General features: G+C 58.2%; 2 protein-coding genes across 3 annotated transcripts; both read right to left on the bottom strand.

The window, feature by feature from the left end:
• Window positions 1-368: 368 nt before the first annotated feature.
• Window positions 369-9,857, bottom strand: TRIM47 (tripartite motif containing 47). Of its 2 annotated transcripts, none has more exons than XM_035342225.1 (6): window positions 8,936-9,857; window positions 7,353-7,448; window positions 7,032-7,262; window positions 5,666-5,861; window positions 4,948-5,019; window positions 369-3,945 (listed from the first exon to the last, which is right to left on the bottom strand). In XM_035342225.1, the coding sequence occupies exons 1-6, from the start codon at window positions 9,761-9,763 to the stop codon at window positions 3,326-3,328; spliced, it is 2,043 nt and encodes a 680-aa protein (XP_035198116.1). In that variant the 5' UTR covers window positions 9,764-9,857; the 3' UTR covers window positions 369-3,325. The 2 variants fall into 2 exon arrangements, with proteins under 2 accessions (XP_035198116.1, XP_035198115.1); XM_035342224.1 differs by having other exon boundaries at window positions 4,948-5,022; window positions 8,936-9,851.
• A 999-nt stretch (window positions 9,858-10,856) lies between these two features.
• TRIM65 (tripartite motif containing 65) lies at window positions 10,857-14,732 on the bottom strand. Its single transcript, XM_035342227.1, has 6 exons — window positions 14,110-14,732; window positions 13,536-13,631; window positions 13,226-13,462; window positions 12,909-13,080; window positions 12,534-12,623; window positions 10,857-11,625 (listed from the first exon to the last, which is right to left on the bottom strand). The coding sequence occupies exons 1-6, from the start codon at window positions 14,545-14,547 to the stop codon at window positions 11,093-11,095; spliced, it is 1,566 nt and encodes a 521-aa protein (XP_035198118.1). The 5' UTR covers window positions 14,548-14,732; the 3' UTR covers window positions 10,857-11,092.
• Between the last annotated feature and the right edge of the window lie 1,606 nt (window positions 14,733-16,338).

Below are 16,338 nucleotides of genomic sequence, written 5' to 3'. Positions count from 1 at the left end.
TGTTACATGGAAAACCTTGGAAATTTATACTCAGATTAAAACACTAAGGAAAAAATGCCTAACCTGTTCCTTTCAACTTTGTTATTTCTAAGTCGAGTACAGAGGTATAAAAGAGACAAGGAGGGAATTGAGACATCCATTGTTTTGAACTGCCCCGAACTGACATTATTGCTGTTGGATTCCAGGATTCTTCCGCTCCTTTTGTACTCGAGCAATAAAAATGTGTATTTGGCACAAACCCCTCAGACACTGTTGGAAAATAAAATCTCTGCTATTTGATGCCAGATGTACAGGACACGGAAAATATAAACAGGGGATAATAGGACAACTTCAGTGGTTTGGTATTTAAAGGAGAGACAACCCAGAGCTATGTTTGTGTAACATTTAATGGCAAATCATAGTCTCCACCAACATTATATTATTCTGATACAGTTTCTTCACACACTGTAAAAGACTCTACAGTAAATGTATATTTAAAAATCCTAATTAAAAAGAGGAACACTGTGACAGCAAAAATAACTCAAGGGAGCACGGAAAGGCTGTTTAAATTGCAAAGTGCTATCTATCTAAACTCACCACATGCTGTGTTTATCCTTTCATTTACAGAAAAAAAAAATATCCAAGGCTGGTATAGTGCACATTTCCTAATCATTCCAGTTTACACCCCAAATTATTGGCATCACAGAGCAAGCTCTGGTCCAACACCCTGGAGGGATTGCCCCTGTCTTAAATCGGTCAGAATTTGCTTTATGCCCTAAACCACCAGGATTTATAGCACTTCCAACCAGGATAAAAAACAGCAGCAGGAAGGAGAGGGTTTGATAACACTTTCCAAACACACTGCATCTACAGGAGCTCTCCAAACCCTCTGGAAAGCTGCACATCAGCACCCCAGCTACGGGGACAGACAGGAATCGAGTGAGTCGCCCCTGCCACAGACAGCAGTGGCATCAGCAGCAGAGCCCAGGCTCCTGATGCGTCCTCCTGCAGCCGCAGGGATGGAACAGGAAAAGTGTTGGATCCCTGCAAGCCATCTCAAACCCTCAAGGAGCAGAGGCTCGCGTCTTAGCGTTGGGCAACACAGGGAAGGGAGGGATCATGGATCAAGCGCGCTGTTCCCCCAGGGAGCCATCAACCCGCCCACGGCCAAACAAAATGGGGCAAAGGCCCAGATCCACTGTATTTATTCTGGCAAAACTCCTCACTGCAAACGGTGGGAGTTTTGCCTGAATAAATGACATTTGGGGCCCAGACTAAGCCAAGACACCAGCCCATATGCGAGATCTCTTCCCGCAGGCGTGCAGCACAGATCAAGGTTGCCTTCCTCTTCCTCCCAGCACATCACCAAGCACGGGCTGCCGCACGTCTCCAGCCTTCTTATCTGGCAAGGCATTTCTGATACTAAATGCTCTCCGCTGCTAACAAAACAGCGCCGATGCCTGCGCAGTGTCACTGCTGACACCTCGTGCAAAGGCTGTTTTGCAGGAGGGAAACTGGCGCGAGCGCAACAAAACATTTTCGAGGTAGGAGCTCAGGACGTGGGGAGTGAATTCGCATCCGGGCAGCATTCCCGCTGGCCGTGACGATTTCGTCCTGAGAAGGGGACATCGGGGAAATTCCCTTCATTCACGGGAAGACCTACACCCTGCATCCCACCGCTTGCAGCATTTCAGGAGGAGCTGAGAAGGAGCAGTTTCGGGCACATCCCAGCAGTCCCCTCTGTGCACCAGTGCTCCAGCCCTGCCCTGGGGATGGGGATGCTGCATTCAGAGCCCTCAGCCCCACATTTGAGAGCTGACAGCAGTGGCTGTTTGCTGGGACCTCTGCCCATGCCAACGGGAGCTGGCAGCACAGGTAAAGGAGCTCTTCAAGCCTCACTGGTTAGGTAAACGTGGCTAGAACTTTAAACCTCTTGGCTTTGTGGCTGCCTTTTTTTCCCCCATGTTCACTTTTTTCCCTGTCTCCCTTTGAATATACCACTATCATTTCCAGCTTATCCTTTGGGGAATACATAAAGATATATATTGTATATTTAGCTAAGTGGGACATTTTCCATCCCTGTTGACTCTTGGTGCGTCATCACTGACTCATTCACGCCAGCAAAGAATCTGGCCCAATATATTTTCTCACTAGGTATATATTACACAGCGTTATGATTCTGTAAAGCAAGCTTCAGGAGGTAGGTAGCCAACTAATCCCAGAAAAAATAAACTTGGAGGAAGGCAGGGCGGGCTGAGACAGGAGCCACACTGTGCCGCCTCTGTAATGTCTTCAGGGCAGAGCTGGAAAAGCTCCTTTAGGACACACGAATGGGCATTTTGCCTCTCAGCCTGAAGTTTCCACCTTTCCCACAAGGGACACTGGCTTGAGAGTAGTTTTTGTTAATTGTTACTTATTCCCAGAGTTTAAAGTGTCACTTAATAACTGACTTTACCTTTTGTTGATGCACAGCTCTCCCTAAGATACACCATTTGCCCCTGGGAATACTCAGAGCACCTCTTTGTCACTTGAAAAGCTCTCTAAGTTATGGGGTACATTTACAGCTCAAGTGTGCCCAGGGTACTTGAAGAATTGGGAGTTCAACAGTGTTAAAATCCCCTAAAATAGCAGGGTCATCAAAAAAGGGAGGGGTATTTTGACTGTAAGGCTTCTGAAAGCAGTTCCCCAGCATTTACTGGAAGCACATCCTCAAAACTGATGTGGGCTGCTCCCTTTGTTTCTCAAGGCAGGAACTGTGCTGGCATTTCTCCCCTTTCCCAGCCGGGATGTTTGGCCGTGGCAGGGAACAGCCCAGGGCTCCAGCACATGCAGGACCGTGGCTTTTCCACAGCATCCCAAACACGGGGGAAGGCAGAGGTTTTCGCTTCTCATTAGTGGCACTAATCGGTGTCGAGCCCCACAGGGAGAGGCTTTGGGGTTTGCCCCATCCACGTCGGGCTTGCTGCTGCAAAGGCACTTCAGAAAGCAGCATGCGGGCAGTGCTGAGCCCATGCTATGAAAAGTGGTGGTGACACACAAGGCACAAAGCAGGGACCCACATGAGATGCCGGGCAGCGGGAGCAGGTGGGGAGGAGAGGGAACGGGCAGCCCGGCACCCCAACATGGCCTGGTGATGGGACTCGGTCGGTCAGGGTGATGGTTCCACCTGGAGATCTCGAAGGTGTTTCCCAACCTAGGTGGCTTGATTCTGTGATGTAGTGGCACTTCTGAGCGAGGTGTTGCGCCAAGAGAGGACCATCGCGACCCTGGACACACAAAGAAGGAAGTGATGGTGGCAGCCTGCTGTAGGAGAGACCCTCCTGGGCCTTTCTTTCCCTCGGGGAAGTTACCGGCGCTTGAGCACCGAAACGCAATCTTTCTTCAGTGGCCTGATCTGCAGGTGGGCATCGACACTCTCCAGGAAGAAGGCCGGTTTCAGCTTGAACCAGAAGAGAGAGGCGAAGTGCTGGTTGATCGTGTTCTGGAAGGGGTCTAACTCCCCAGAAGGCGAGGCCTTGAGCTGCTGCAGGCACGTCATCTTGGAGTCCTTGACTCCATAGAAGGTCAGGGTCTTTTCTGAATACTCCAAGAAGACCCCGATCGTGTGGAAAAACGGCTGCTGGATGACAGACTCAGAGCCCCCAAACCAGGCCACGTAGTTCTGTCCATTCCACTGCAGGCAGCAGGACTTCCAGTTGCGCCCCAGGCGGCAGCAGCTGTAGGCTTCCTGGGGGTTGAAGTCCTCGGTGACGACACCGATGCTCACCAAGCCGTCGATGAGCTCCACCTCCCAGTAGTAGTTGCCCCGGTTCATGAGGTTCATGCCCAGCACTTGCTCGCAGTTGATGAAGCGGATCTGGCTCTCCGGGTAGGGGATGGGGCAAAGCACCCGCTTGGCTCCTTTGGTGCCGAATAGCTGGATGAACTTGTCGGCCGTGTCACTGTCCAGGTCAACGATGAAGGCAACTGTGCAGGGCAGGAAGAAGACACGAGGATGACAAGGGAAGAAATCCCCCCAGCCCTCCCTGCTCTGATCCCCTGCTCCAGCGTTCAACAATTCCCCTGCTCCTTTCTGACCCCAAGCAGCTCGTTTTCTGCAGCATCCGTAAGCCATCACCCTGTCCTCTTGCTTTTAAATCCCATGGCTGATTTCAGCTGATGAGGGTAAGGGGCTCAAAACTGTGGCATTCCCATACCCAGGGTGAATACAGGTTACTGGGCAGAGGAGAGAGCAGATGGGCTGCAAAACGAGCCCAACCATGTTATCACACATCAGAGAATCCACCTGACAGACTGGCAATAGGAACATCCCACATGAAAGCAGGCTTCAGGCAACCACAGAGAGCCCAGAAGAGCTTTGCCTCCCTTCCTCGCCTGCCCCAGTGAGGCTCTCCGATCTCTTGCCCCATTCCAGACCTTCCTCTTCCTCACCCTGCCATGACCCGCTCACCCAGCTCCCCAACAGAGCACCCCTGGGCTGCAGCCAGTTGGCCACCATCAGCTTCCTCAATTCACACGACTCTCCCCCATGCTCCTTCCACCAAACCTTCCCTGCCTCGCCGCAGCTGCGCTCCCTGCACAGCCCCCGAACCACCGCTCCGTGCCACGCACTTGCCGCCGGCCTGCAGCCCGCCGCTGCCCTGCGGCAAACAAGGCAGACGCACAAACCCCGATCTAATTTAACCGAGAATCCAATTTGCCCAGGGCTGGAAGGCAGCCAAAATTACACGCCTACAGCCCCCTGGCAGCTGCTCTGGCAGAACCACAGGCTAGGAAAAAAATCACCTAAACAGATTAGGGCCGTCGTCAGGAAAGCGAGGAGACTTCCCCGTTAGCTGAGCAATATTTCCTCTGGCGCACGGCAGCAGGACCAGCGCCTGCCGGGCAAGCGGGATGGAGCCAGCGGGGAGAGGAGAGAGGGGAGATGGGCCGTGGCAACAAGTGTCAAAGCAAAAGGCTGACGCTTACATTTCAGGAAGTAATCACGGCTCTCCAGGCAGGCGGGATTGTTCGGCTTGTCTGGAAGCCGTGACTTGGTCATCGCTGCAAAAAAATAAAAGGCATAGAAGGGTTTGCCACCAGTAAAAGAGCTGCCACCGCCAAGGGTGTTACTGAAGCATCGCCCTGAGCTGTGGCCGTGTCTCCAACTCTCCTTGCACATCCCTGCGGGATCAGGAAAAGAAAGAGGATGCTTTTGCCACCCCAGAGGGACGGGAAGGGGGGCAAGGAACCGGCTGCGATTCCCCCAGGAAAATGAGGGACAGGAGGGAGCTCAGCCTGGATGACTGAGCTCAGCCAGGGAGTCCCAAACCCCCAGCCACCGCGGCTTCCCATCCCTGGCAGCCCTGGGAGACCGCAGCCTGCCTGATGAGGGGATCTCCTGTCCCAGAAGAAACGGTCCCCTTTCACGGGAGGCCACTTTGGCCACTTGCCCCCTCCCGCAGGGCCCTGCCTAACTCCCAGGCTGTTTGTTGCCTCTCAAGTCTCTGGTCTCCGTGGAAAAATTCATAAAACCTCAAGGAGGAGGCGTTAGCACAGACAGCGATTGTGCAACCGTGCCTGAGAGAGGGGCCAGCGCTTCCAGGAGCCCCCGAGCCCGCAGGCATCTCCCGTCCACGCAGGGAAGACACATATTTGGGTGCCCTGCACACACACCCGTGGGCAGAGGGGCCGGGCGGGCACAAACCTTCCTCCATCTCCTGGAAATTCAGCCCGTCGACGCCTTTCCCCTGCAAGCGGTCCCACTGTTTTTTGCAGACGGCCGACAGCATGTCCTTCACGGCGCACACGGCCTGGGTGCACTTGGTGAAGTTGAGCTCGTTCTGGAAGCTCGAAGCTGGGGAGAGGTTGTCTTCCATGGCTATTTTTAAGGCTTGAAACTCCTGAGCCAAAAAAGACAGAATTTCAGGAGGTTTCAAACACGCCGAAGTTGCCTCTTGTTCCGCAACCCCACCCTGCCCCGGAGGATTTGGGAACTGGCAGCTCGCAGGACTTGGCCCAAAATCAGGCTTGCAGAAGGGAGGAGAGCCTGGCCACGTGTTCCTGGCGCCTTCTCTTTGCTCCCTTTCAAAGCTGGGCTAGGACCATGCCCGTCTCCTCCCCAAAAGGTCTCTGCTGGCCAGGGTGTGTGAAATGTGTTTATTTGATTCGTGTCAGTATGGAACAATGCTAGGGCCGCATGATGAAATATAAGCTCCTATTTAAGAAAAACAGAGTGATGAGTGTACATAGTTCTTGTATCATGCAAAGGAACGATCCAGCAATTTGTGTAAATAGAGGGTTTGAAGGGTGAACATTGAGACTCTAGTCTGGGAGATAAGAGGACCAAAGAGTTTTTTTTAGGAAACTGCTGACTTTTGCATGGGACGCTGCGCAAGCCTCTGATAACCAGCAAAGAGATCCAGCAAATAAGGAGAAAGGGGGAGTTGAAGGACGACCGAAGGACAAAGCCTGGGAGGAAGACTAGGAGCCTTCAGCACAAGAGACCCCCAGAAAGACCACCAGAGACTGCTACGCATGCGTCCAGAGAGGGTTTGGATTCCGGGAACTAATTATAATAACCCCACCTTTTCTAGGAATAGTGATGAATATGTATTAGTCTAGGAGCATAAAAATCAACCACCTGATGTAACAGGTGTGCGTCCTGGTAGAGCAGAGACTCCCGGTGCACCCAGCGCTGTTTGCTTGCCTCTATTCGCTTAATAAATCACAAAAATCCTATTTGGGACTTAATCATTTATCACAGTGGGTGCAGGATGGGGCAGAGGGGCACCCCAACCTCTACCTCTGTGACCCCACACCCAAATACCGAGCCTGGCCAACGCATCAATTTCTCCTGAGTCCTGGAGAAGGAGGGAGGTGGTGGAGAAAAAAGCTTTGGCAGCCCGATCCTGCAGCAGTGGGGAGACAAAAGGATGCTGCAAACAGAGAGGAGACCCTGCAGCCTCCCATCTCAGGGCTGCCAGCACCCAGCTCTGCAGGAATCAAAACCAAAACCAAAAGACAGCGTCTCCAGCTCCTTCCCCTTACCACGAGCACCCCCCCCTCAGCACCTGGAGGAAGTAGATGGTGTCCTTGCTGGGGACGTTCTGCAGGTTTTGCTTGCACTGGGCCAGCTTGGCTCGCCTCTCCTCCTTCCAGCGGAGATCAAGCTCGGCGTCCCGCAGCATGGAGCGCTCCCCGTCCTCGATGAAGCCGGCCACCTCCTTCTGGAAGGTTGCCAGGACCTCGGAGGCTTCTGCAAAGAGCTTCTCGACCCGCTCCTTCTCCTTTGTGGCGACACCCTGAGCATGGAAAGAGAGGGGTCAGTGTCACGAGGAGCAGGAGGGGAGCACCCTCGTCCCCTGCTAACGGTGCGGGGCCATGGCAGTCACCTTAATGAGCTCCACCATCTTCTTGGTCTGCGTGACGGTGACGGCCAGCTCCTCCAGCTCGTTCTCCACATTGCTGAGGAATTTGGCTTGCTGGGCCTGTGGGCACAAAGGGTGAGCGCTGAGCTCTGCGCCCTGCTCAGAGCCCAGCAATAAACCCTGCCAATCCACAGCCCACAGGACTTTGCTTTTGGGCTTCAGGTGAAGGGTGCAAGGAGATGACGAGTTGTTTTCCCCATTTGCTCCCTCTGGAACCCTCTAAACCCATCCAACCTGTAAATGTCTCTTCTCGCTTGATTACTTCTAGCAAAACTAGAAGAGCAACCGGGCTGCGAAGTGCAGTGCCCACCTCCGTGCTCCCCGCTGCCCTCTCAGCTTGAAACAACAAACCAGGAATTTGAAAGCAAAACTGTGCTCGTTCTCAGGCAGTGATTGCAGAAAGCACCAGCAAGCTGCACAGCCAAGGCTGGAAAAAGCCACCTGGGACTGGTGCAGAAACCAACAGGCAGCCAAGGAGCACCGTGGACCCTAGAAATTTATTGTAAAAGCAAAGCAAAACAGCTCGGGAGCACAGGGTGCTGTTTTGCTGCAAAGGAAGCACCGTACGAACACGGCGTTTCCTGGTGGGCTATTGTTAGCACCGGCCCATTGCCCATCACGGGGACCGGTCCCTTGGGTGCCAGCAGAGCATCGCACCCTTTGCTGGGTCGGTTCTCCCCCAGAGCTTGGTCACTGCAGTGCTTGTGCCTGGAGAGCTGGGGCAGACACTGTCCCTGTCCCCCATTCCCACCCCGCAGACAGCGGTGATGGAGTCGACACTGTGCAGCGCCTGTCTCGGACCAGCAGCTCCTCGGAGCTGGGATCACGCGTGCTTTCTATTTTAAGGTCCCTATGACTAATCAGAAGGGTTTCCCCGCAGCCCCAGGAGCCCACGAAGGAGCAGGAGCCGCCTTGGGGCTGCCGCTGGGCGTCTGCGCCCCAGGCTCACGCCTGGGATGAGCAAACCCCCCGAGGTTCCCGACAGCCCCGATGCCACCACACCGCCAGCTCCATCGCCCTGCGCCCCGCGGAGGCCCGTGCCAGGAGCCCCAGGGGTGCTCGCGGGGTGCGAATCTGGGAGGTGACTCAGCCGCATCTGGGAATGGGAGTGACGGAAAAAAACCCTGCTGCCAAAAGGCGCAACACAAAGGGCTCATGGAGCGGGAGCAGCAGCCGGGCAGGGAGCCAGCGCGTGGAGCAAAACCTCCTTGACGGAGCTGTGGGAACGGGACGGAGAGGGCGGGCACCCCGTTGGGGTGGCGGGGCTGGGGAGATCCCACGTGCCCGTGTTCCCCATCCCCAAACCCAAAGGGACAACGGGATCAGTCTGCCCACCCCACGTCCCACAGGGCACCCCAGTGGCACGCACCCCACACCAGGACAGGGCTCCCCGTGGGGAACAGGGCTCAACGGCCACCCCACGGATGACACCCTGCTGCAACCCCATCCCCACATCCCCAGCACCAACCCCCACCCCTCACGGTGCACCCAGCGCCCACCCTCGCCCCGTTACATCCCCCCAAATCCCCCCGTAGCCCCCCACGCACCTTCTTGAGCTCCCGCTCCTGCTCGAGGGGCACCACGTCGTGGGCTCGGTGCTCGTGGGTGCGGCAGTGGGGGCACACGCACGTTTGCTCGGCTCGGCAGAAGCCGTCGAAGGGCTGCAGGTGGCGGGGGCACAGCCCTTCTTCCAGCCGCCGGAGGGGAGCGACCAGGCGATGGGATCGGAAAGCGGGGGCTCGCCGGTGGGGCTCCAGGTGCTCCCCGCAGAAGGACGCCAGGCACACCAGGCACGACCTAGCCGCCGCCGCCCGAGCCCCCTCGGGGCATACGTCGCACAAAACCCCCTGCTCCCCTTCCTCCTCGTCCTCCTCTTCCTCTTTTTTCTCCTCTTTCTTCTCTCCCCTCTCCGGCTGCTCTTTTTCGGCTCCCGGCGCCATCAGCGGGCTGGGGGAGGTGAGAGGGGGGGAGCCGGCTCCGGGAGGGCTCGGGTCGGCCTCGACGGGGGTGGTCGCGGGTCCGGCAGCCGCCCCCAGCAGCGGGAGGACCTCGCACAGGGCTCGGTTCTTGCGGAGCCGCAGAGCCGCCGGGAAGGGCTCCTGGCACAGCGGGCAGCGAGCAGCCGCCGCCCCGCCCGCCGCCGCCCCGCCGCCGCCGCCGACGGGGGGGGAGCCCGTCCTCCCCCGGAGCTTCCCCAGGCAACCCTGGCAGAAATTGTGCCCGCACGGCACCGTCACCGGATCCTTCAGGATATCCAAGCAGATGGGGCAACCGAAAGGACCGTCGGGCAAACCCGGCACGGCCAGCGCTAGCCTCAACGCCGCCGAGGTGGCGGCGGAGGGGACCGGCCGCCTGCTCCCCGTGGTGGCCTCCATCCCTGCTCGCCCCCGCGGCCCCAAAGGCGGCTGTGGGGCGGGAGGGAACCGAGCTCCGCCCGCCCGCTCCGCCTCCTGCCCGCCGTCGGGGAGCCCCGGCCCCCGCGGCTTTCGGTTCCTCCGAGCGCTGCCGCGCACCCCGGGGCCGGGCGGGGGGCACCGGGACCCCCCCCGGGCAGCGGCCGTGTCCCCGAGTCCATGCCCGGGGATGGAAAGGGCACCCGGTGTCCTGGTCCTCGGGGCCACCAAGGAGCTGGGAGGCAGCTGGAGGGGATGGGGTGGGCATGGGGATGGGATGGGGATAGGGAAGGGAATAGGGGGGGGAATGGGACGGGGATGGGGACAGGATGGGGCAGGGAGGCAGCAAAGTGCTTTCCGTCTGAGCAGCTGCCTGCTAGACACGGGGTGACCCCTACAGAGGCCATTTTTCATCTTGGATAAGCTCCCAGGCCCATGCCAGCTCACCCAAGGACAGGGCTGGGAGGTGCAAGGAGGGAACGCAGTGAGCTGAGCCCGATTCCTCCTCCAGGCCTCTTCTCCCTGCAGGAATCAAGGCGAGCTGGCTCCTTGCCACGTGCGGCCCCAGCACCTTTGAACCCGGTGCCCAGTTTCACCCAGTCACTCCTCCCCAGCAGCCCTGGGGAAATACCGGAGCTGCTCTCTCACCCTCGGAAAAGCCTCAAAGCTTCAGGTTTTCTCCTGCACCAGAACAATCTTGGGTGGAGCTGTAGGAAAGCAGGTTTCCTTATCGCAGCGCTGCGGTAAATAAAGCACCTGCTACTTCTGCCGCCTCGAAGGGGCTGCTTCCTGCTGCTGGCCCCGTCAGGATGGGGGAGCAGGGGTGCCCAGCTCAGCCCTGCCAGCACCGCTTGGTCCCACAGCTCCCACCAGTACCGAGGTCAAACCAGTAGAAAACCAGCACTTTACTGGGGAAAGCGGCATCTTACAGAGAGCAGCTGCAGCATGGTGCCCCAGAAAGTAGCTCTGCCACCTCTGAGAGCTGCAAGGGGACATAGGGAGGGCTGGGGACCTGCACCAGCCTCCCTGTAGCACCTGGGGCCCCCCACCCCAAATCTCCTCCAGGCCTGGGGGCTTTTGCCGGGACGGGAGGAAGAGGAGAAGCACGGCCTTGCACCCCTGCACAGCCAGCAGGGCCTTCATCCCACTGCAAGGTCATCACCAGTACACCTTCTGCCTGTCATGTGTCACCATTGTGCTATTTGCATATGCAAATCGGGGCTGATGTGGATGCCTGGCCTCTTGGGCTCTCATTAAAGTCACTGAACCCCATCCAGCCCCGGGTACGGCGCTCACGGGGCCGGCTGGAGCTCAGTCCCTGCGGCCCAGCGTGATGGTGCGGCCCTCGCACAGCCAGAAGATGGGGTAGAGCGGCTCGGTGAAGACGGCGTGGAAGCGGTGGATGAGCTGCGTCTCCTCCCCGAGGCCGTAGAAAGAAAGCAGCCCCCGGCCGTAATCCAGGCGGACCCCCAGCTCGGCGTAGAGCCGCTGCTGGATTTTCTCCTCCCGACCCTTGTGCCAGGCCAGGTAGCTGTCCTCCCGCACCTGCAGCCCCCACGAGCCCCCGTCCAGCCCGATGCTGAACTTGTGGCCCGGCGGCTGCTGCCGGGGGAGGCCGCGGTACGTCACCCCCAGGATGACGGAGTGGCTGGAGATGGTCACCTCCCAGTAGTGGCAGCCCTGCCCGTAGCCCTGCGCGCACAGCACCTGCCAGGGCTCGAAGGGGCGGCCCCGCTCCTGCCAGCCGCCCGCGGCGCCGGTGCCGTGCCTGGCTCGCCGGTGGCCCTTCGACAGCTCCAGGTACTTGTTGGCCGTGTCGGGATCGAAGGTGAGGTTGCGGTGGTCTAAGGAGAGAAACGGCACCCACGGTGCCGAAATGCTCGGTCTCACCTTAACGTCTCCAGGCTGGAGCCAGCTGGAGTGGTTTAAGCTACGTAGGGTTGCCCCAAAAACAGAGGGGAACAACGCGCAGCTGGCTCGGAGGAGAAGAGGAGCGAGGTGGGGGCAATAGCTGCCTGTGCCCCCCAGCTACGAGGAGCAGAAGCAGAGCCCAGGAACAGCTGGGGGGGCACAAGGACGCCGCGCTTTGCACAGCCCACGGGGGGAAAGCATAAACCCAGCAGCACCTAGCGAGCGTGCAGCAGCTCAGGGGTAATTTTGGAGGAGAGGCGCTTGATTTTAAGAGTGAAAAATAGGAGAACCAGGTGGATGATGAGCAAATATGGAACTGCAGGGAATTATTCTCATCAGGTAGTAGCAACTCCTCCTGGCACTTGCCAGCCCCAGAACCCCACAGCAACCTGGCCCGGCTGGCTATTCTGGGCTTAGGTCTGCTGCTAATAAATAAGTTTTTCTGTTTGTTTGCTTTTTTCTATTAATAATGCTGAGAACAGTCTGTGGGACTTGATGGAAGGAACCCTTATGGGCACCAATTGCCTTCCTGGGAAGAATGTGACCTGAGCAAAGAGCCCTAAATACTCCATCCCTCCTTTTTTCAGCAAGGAGGAGATGGGAGGAGGAGCATTTAGGAAATGGTCCCTAAAGAATCAGAGCGGGATCAGCCCAGGGAGGGGAAGGGAAGGATGCATTTGGGCATGGGAGACAGGGGATCTAGGGCATGATCTGCAGCGACCAACCCAATGCCAGGCACTGGCAGTCCCCATTTTTATGTGAGAGTCGGTCCTGGTGCTGCTGTCCCCCTAACGAGCCCCTTCACAGCCCAAAAATCCCTCCCCCCCCCTATGCTCCTCACCCTTCAGAAGCTCAGCTCGGATCTGGCACTTGGGGAGAGGGGTCGCAGGGGTCGCTGCCTTCATCTCTGTCCCCTTGGGCTGCACTGGGCCTGCTGGGGACAGGGACAGGCACACTGAGTGACGCCACCCAAAAACCCATCCTGTGGATGGGAGGAGGAACAGGAAATCCATCTTGTCCAGGCCTGAGAGGTGGCACGTGTGCTGCCAGCAAGGAGGGGACACACAGGGGAGCCACCCCTGCCCCTCCTGTCCCCTCGATGCCCATCTGCTGGAAAGCAGCCGCGTGTCCCCATCCCAACCCCGTGCCCAGCACGGTGACAATGGCCTAGGTGACGTGGAGCCCTGTGGGGTGGCCCCGCAAGCAGAGAGCTTACCTGAAACAACAGGGTCGGGGGCTTTGGGGGTCATGGCACCGGGCAAATCCTCCAGCAGCAGCCGGGAGATGTCGGCGAGGATCTCGCTGACGGGCTCCACCACGCCGGCCGCGTCGAACTGCACCGGGGGCGGCACCGCCAGGCTCTCCCAGGCCGGGAGCCGGGGGAATTCCTGCGGGCGGACACACAGACACCCGGGCACCAGCCTGGGGAGGAGCAGCAGCTCCCAAACCTGCCCGCACACACCCCGCGTCTCCCCGGTGGGCGCCCCCAAAATGTCTACGGCCAGTGTGACGGGGCAAGGAGCGGGACAGTACCTCGAGGAAGGTCCTGTGGTCCGTGGTGCAGGCCAGCAGGTGCCGTGCCTGCTCCTGGTGCTGTCTGAGGGCGTCCAGGTGATCCTTCAGGGTGCTGGAGTCCTCCTCCACGCGCCCCAGCGCCGCCACCAGCTCTTGCTCGACCTTGGCCACCATCTGACACCGGAAAGCCTCCAGACCTTTCTCCAGGTGGGTGAATTTGCTCAGGATCACTGAGCTGAGCCCCTCGGAGGAGTCCTGGCGAGGAAGAGCGGTGAGACCCAGCGCGCTCCCACCCGTGGCTCCAGCGCCGAGGCGGTCACGGCGTCACCTTGATGCTCTGCGTTCGCTCCTCCAGCTCCTGCAACGCCCGCTCGATCTTCTCCGACTCCTCCTGGGCTTCTTTCAGGGACTTTTCCAGGAGGGCCTGCAGAGGAAAGCACCAGCACCCCGTGGCAGAGTGCGCTGCTGCTCGCTCTGCCCCCAGAAGCCTCCAGGAAAAGGCTCACGGGGGAGGATGAGGCTTGGGAAGGGGGGAGGCTGCGTTCAGGGACACAAAGGGGTTTTACTTTGTTTTGCGTCTTTATGGCTGTTTTCTCTAGATCAGGGAGGGGGGTCACAAATATTACGGTGATGTTTATTTAACCCGTGCTGATGGATTCACCCAGATCTCTGCAGCTCCAACAGCTCCCGGTGTCTGGGGGAGCCCGCTGGGTGCCGGTGGCATCTCCAGGGCCCGTGGCAGTTCAGCTGAGGCCGGGCACAGCTCAGTGCACATATCGCAGCCCTGCACTCATCACTGCTCAGTGCATTCATCACATACATCGCAGCCCTGGCTTTGGGGTCAGCAGCAGAGGATGCTGCACCACGCACCCCTCTCACCTCCCACCACCCCAGTTTCCCACCTGCTTCCTGGAGTGCTCGTCCTCGAAGAGCGCCCGCCGGTGCCGCTGGCACTGCTGCACGGTGCAGACGCAGCAGATGCACCGCTGCTCCTCCTCGCAGTACAGCTCCAGCGGGCGCCCGTGCCGCGGGCACAGCCCGCCGTGGGCCACCTCGCACTGCTGCACCCACACCTTGCCCGCCTGCGCCAGCTCCACCACCTTGCACAGGGTCACGTTCTTCTTCAGCTCCAGCTGCGACTCACAGCTCTGGCGGCACTCGGGGCATGGGTAGCTCTGCTTGGCCCCGGCGGCCGCCTGCTCCTGCTTGGTCCTGTGGTCGCTGATGCACCGCTCGCAGAAGTTGTGGCCGCAGGGCAAGGTGACGGGCACCTTGAAGAGCTCCAGGCAGATGGAGCACACCAGCTTCTCCTCCAGCTTCGGCGAGACGGACAAAGCCATCTTGTGCTGGGGATCGGGGCAGTGAGGGAAAGAAGCCAGAGAAACAGAAACCCCGCCGGGGAAGGAGGAAGAGCTGGGTGACGCTGAGCACAGAGGCGGGTCAGGGCTCCGAGCCAGGTGTACCCTTAAAGGCACACCCTGCGGGTGCCTGCTCGCCCCTCGGCCACGCGGGCTCTGACACCCGCTCCCCCTGGGACCAGCAGGACACAAAGCGCAGCAGTGCCAGAGGTTAAAAGGATCCAAATCGAAGCGTGCAGGAGTGAGGGTACTCCCACACATAAACGTTATTCTGTGTTATTTAATTTCACTTTTCTTTTTGCCCTTTGAGGGAGCTTCCTGGCATCCTCACCTTTGCCAGAGCCCAGCACAGGAGTTGTGCCCAGCAGGGAGACCTCGGCACAGCACTGCTGGTATCTGTCAGCCTCATGGCTGCTGCAGGCCCTTGTCCCCTCCCTCTGCGGTGACGACAGCTGTGTCACATCCCAGCAGCCAGCCAGCGCCACACCCCAGCCTTGCATCTTTCCATCTCGCCCAGCTCCTGCTGTTGGCTTCTGCCACCGCGTGCAGCCACCACACCTTAGAGCCGGCCACTCCTGGCCTGCTCCTTCCGACACCTGGGTGCACGTCAGCGGGTCTGTACCCCAAAACACAACACAGATTTCATCCGGGCAATCAGCCCCAGCTCAGACAGCTGCTGGGGGCTGCTGCCTGGAGGAGACTGCGCTGCCATGCACCTCACCCCTCCACTGTGTTTTTTACAGCTCAGTTTCATAGTAAAAGCTCCAGCCTTCCAGTCCCAGCCTTATCTACTTGCCCTCGCAGGCATATTATCGCTGTGCACACTCCCAGCCTATAAAACATTGGCAGGCCAGCCTTAACCTGCAACAGTTTTGCAACCTCTGCGTAAGTTGTGGCTTTGCTGCAGCCAGGGCTCTCGCTGGCAGCAGGGCAGAGCCCCTTCCATATCGTGGGCGAGCTCAGAGTCACCTCCCCAGGCTGCAGGGACTTGGGGTCTGTCACAATTTGCTGCAGCCCACAGCACACCTTCAGCCAAGACAAGCAGCAGCTTCCAAAACATTTATTTTGGCTGCATCAAGTTCTGGTGAAGTGTTAAAAGCTGAGAGAGGAGCACAACGTGACCTTTTTCTGCCTGGGACTGCGTGAGATCGGCAGTCCCGTTGCACCCCACCAGCTCATCCACCTCTGCTTAAACCGGACCACAAAACCCTTCAGGACAGAGTCCTGAGCAATGGCAGAGCGTGGGCCCTGCTGCACGAGCTCTTTTGCTTGCTGGAAGTCTTTGGGAAGAGGGGAACCTCAGATAAACTTACTGGGAGCTGCGAACAGGCAGCTGCAATGGCAGGAACATGCTGAGTTTTGGGTGGGGTTATTTAAAACATGAGAATGGGGTTGTACCGAGGGCGTTACGAGGCAGAGCACAGGATCATAGAGTAACAGAATATCCTGAGCTGGAAGGGACCCATAAGGATCATCGAGTCCAAATCCTAGGAAAGCAGAAAAGAAAAAAAAAGGCAGAAAGAAAGCAGAGGAAAATAAATAAATAAATAAAAAGGCAGAGCAGAAAGCACATTGTCTGCAGCCTGGGTACAGGACAGGCTGCGGCAGGGTGCCAGGCCACCACCATGTCTGCCCCAGCCCCGCCAGCTCTGCATTTAATCATCTATCCACAGCAGGCGTGGGCTGTCTGTGCGAGGGGAAGAGACCGAGGTCCATCCACTTGAGTAGCTCTTAGGAGAAATTATCTTCCAAAACGTTTCCCTTGTACGTGTT

The sequence above is a fragment of the Oxyura jamaicensis genome, chromosome 18 (genome assembly GCF_011077185.1).
Source record: "Oxyura jamaicensis isolate SHBP4307 breed ruddy duck chromosome 18, BPBGC_Ojam_1.0, whole genome shotgun sequence".
NCBI lineage: Eukaryota > Metazoa > Chordata > Aves > Anseriformes > Anatidae > Oxyura > Oxyura jamaicensis.
This window is presented reverse-complemented; position numbering and strand designations above follow the sequence as displayed.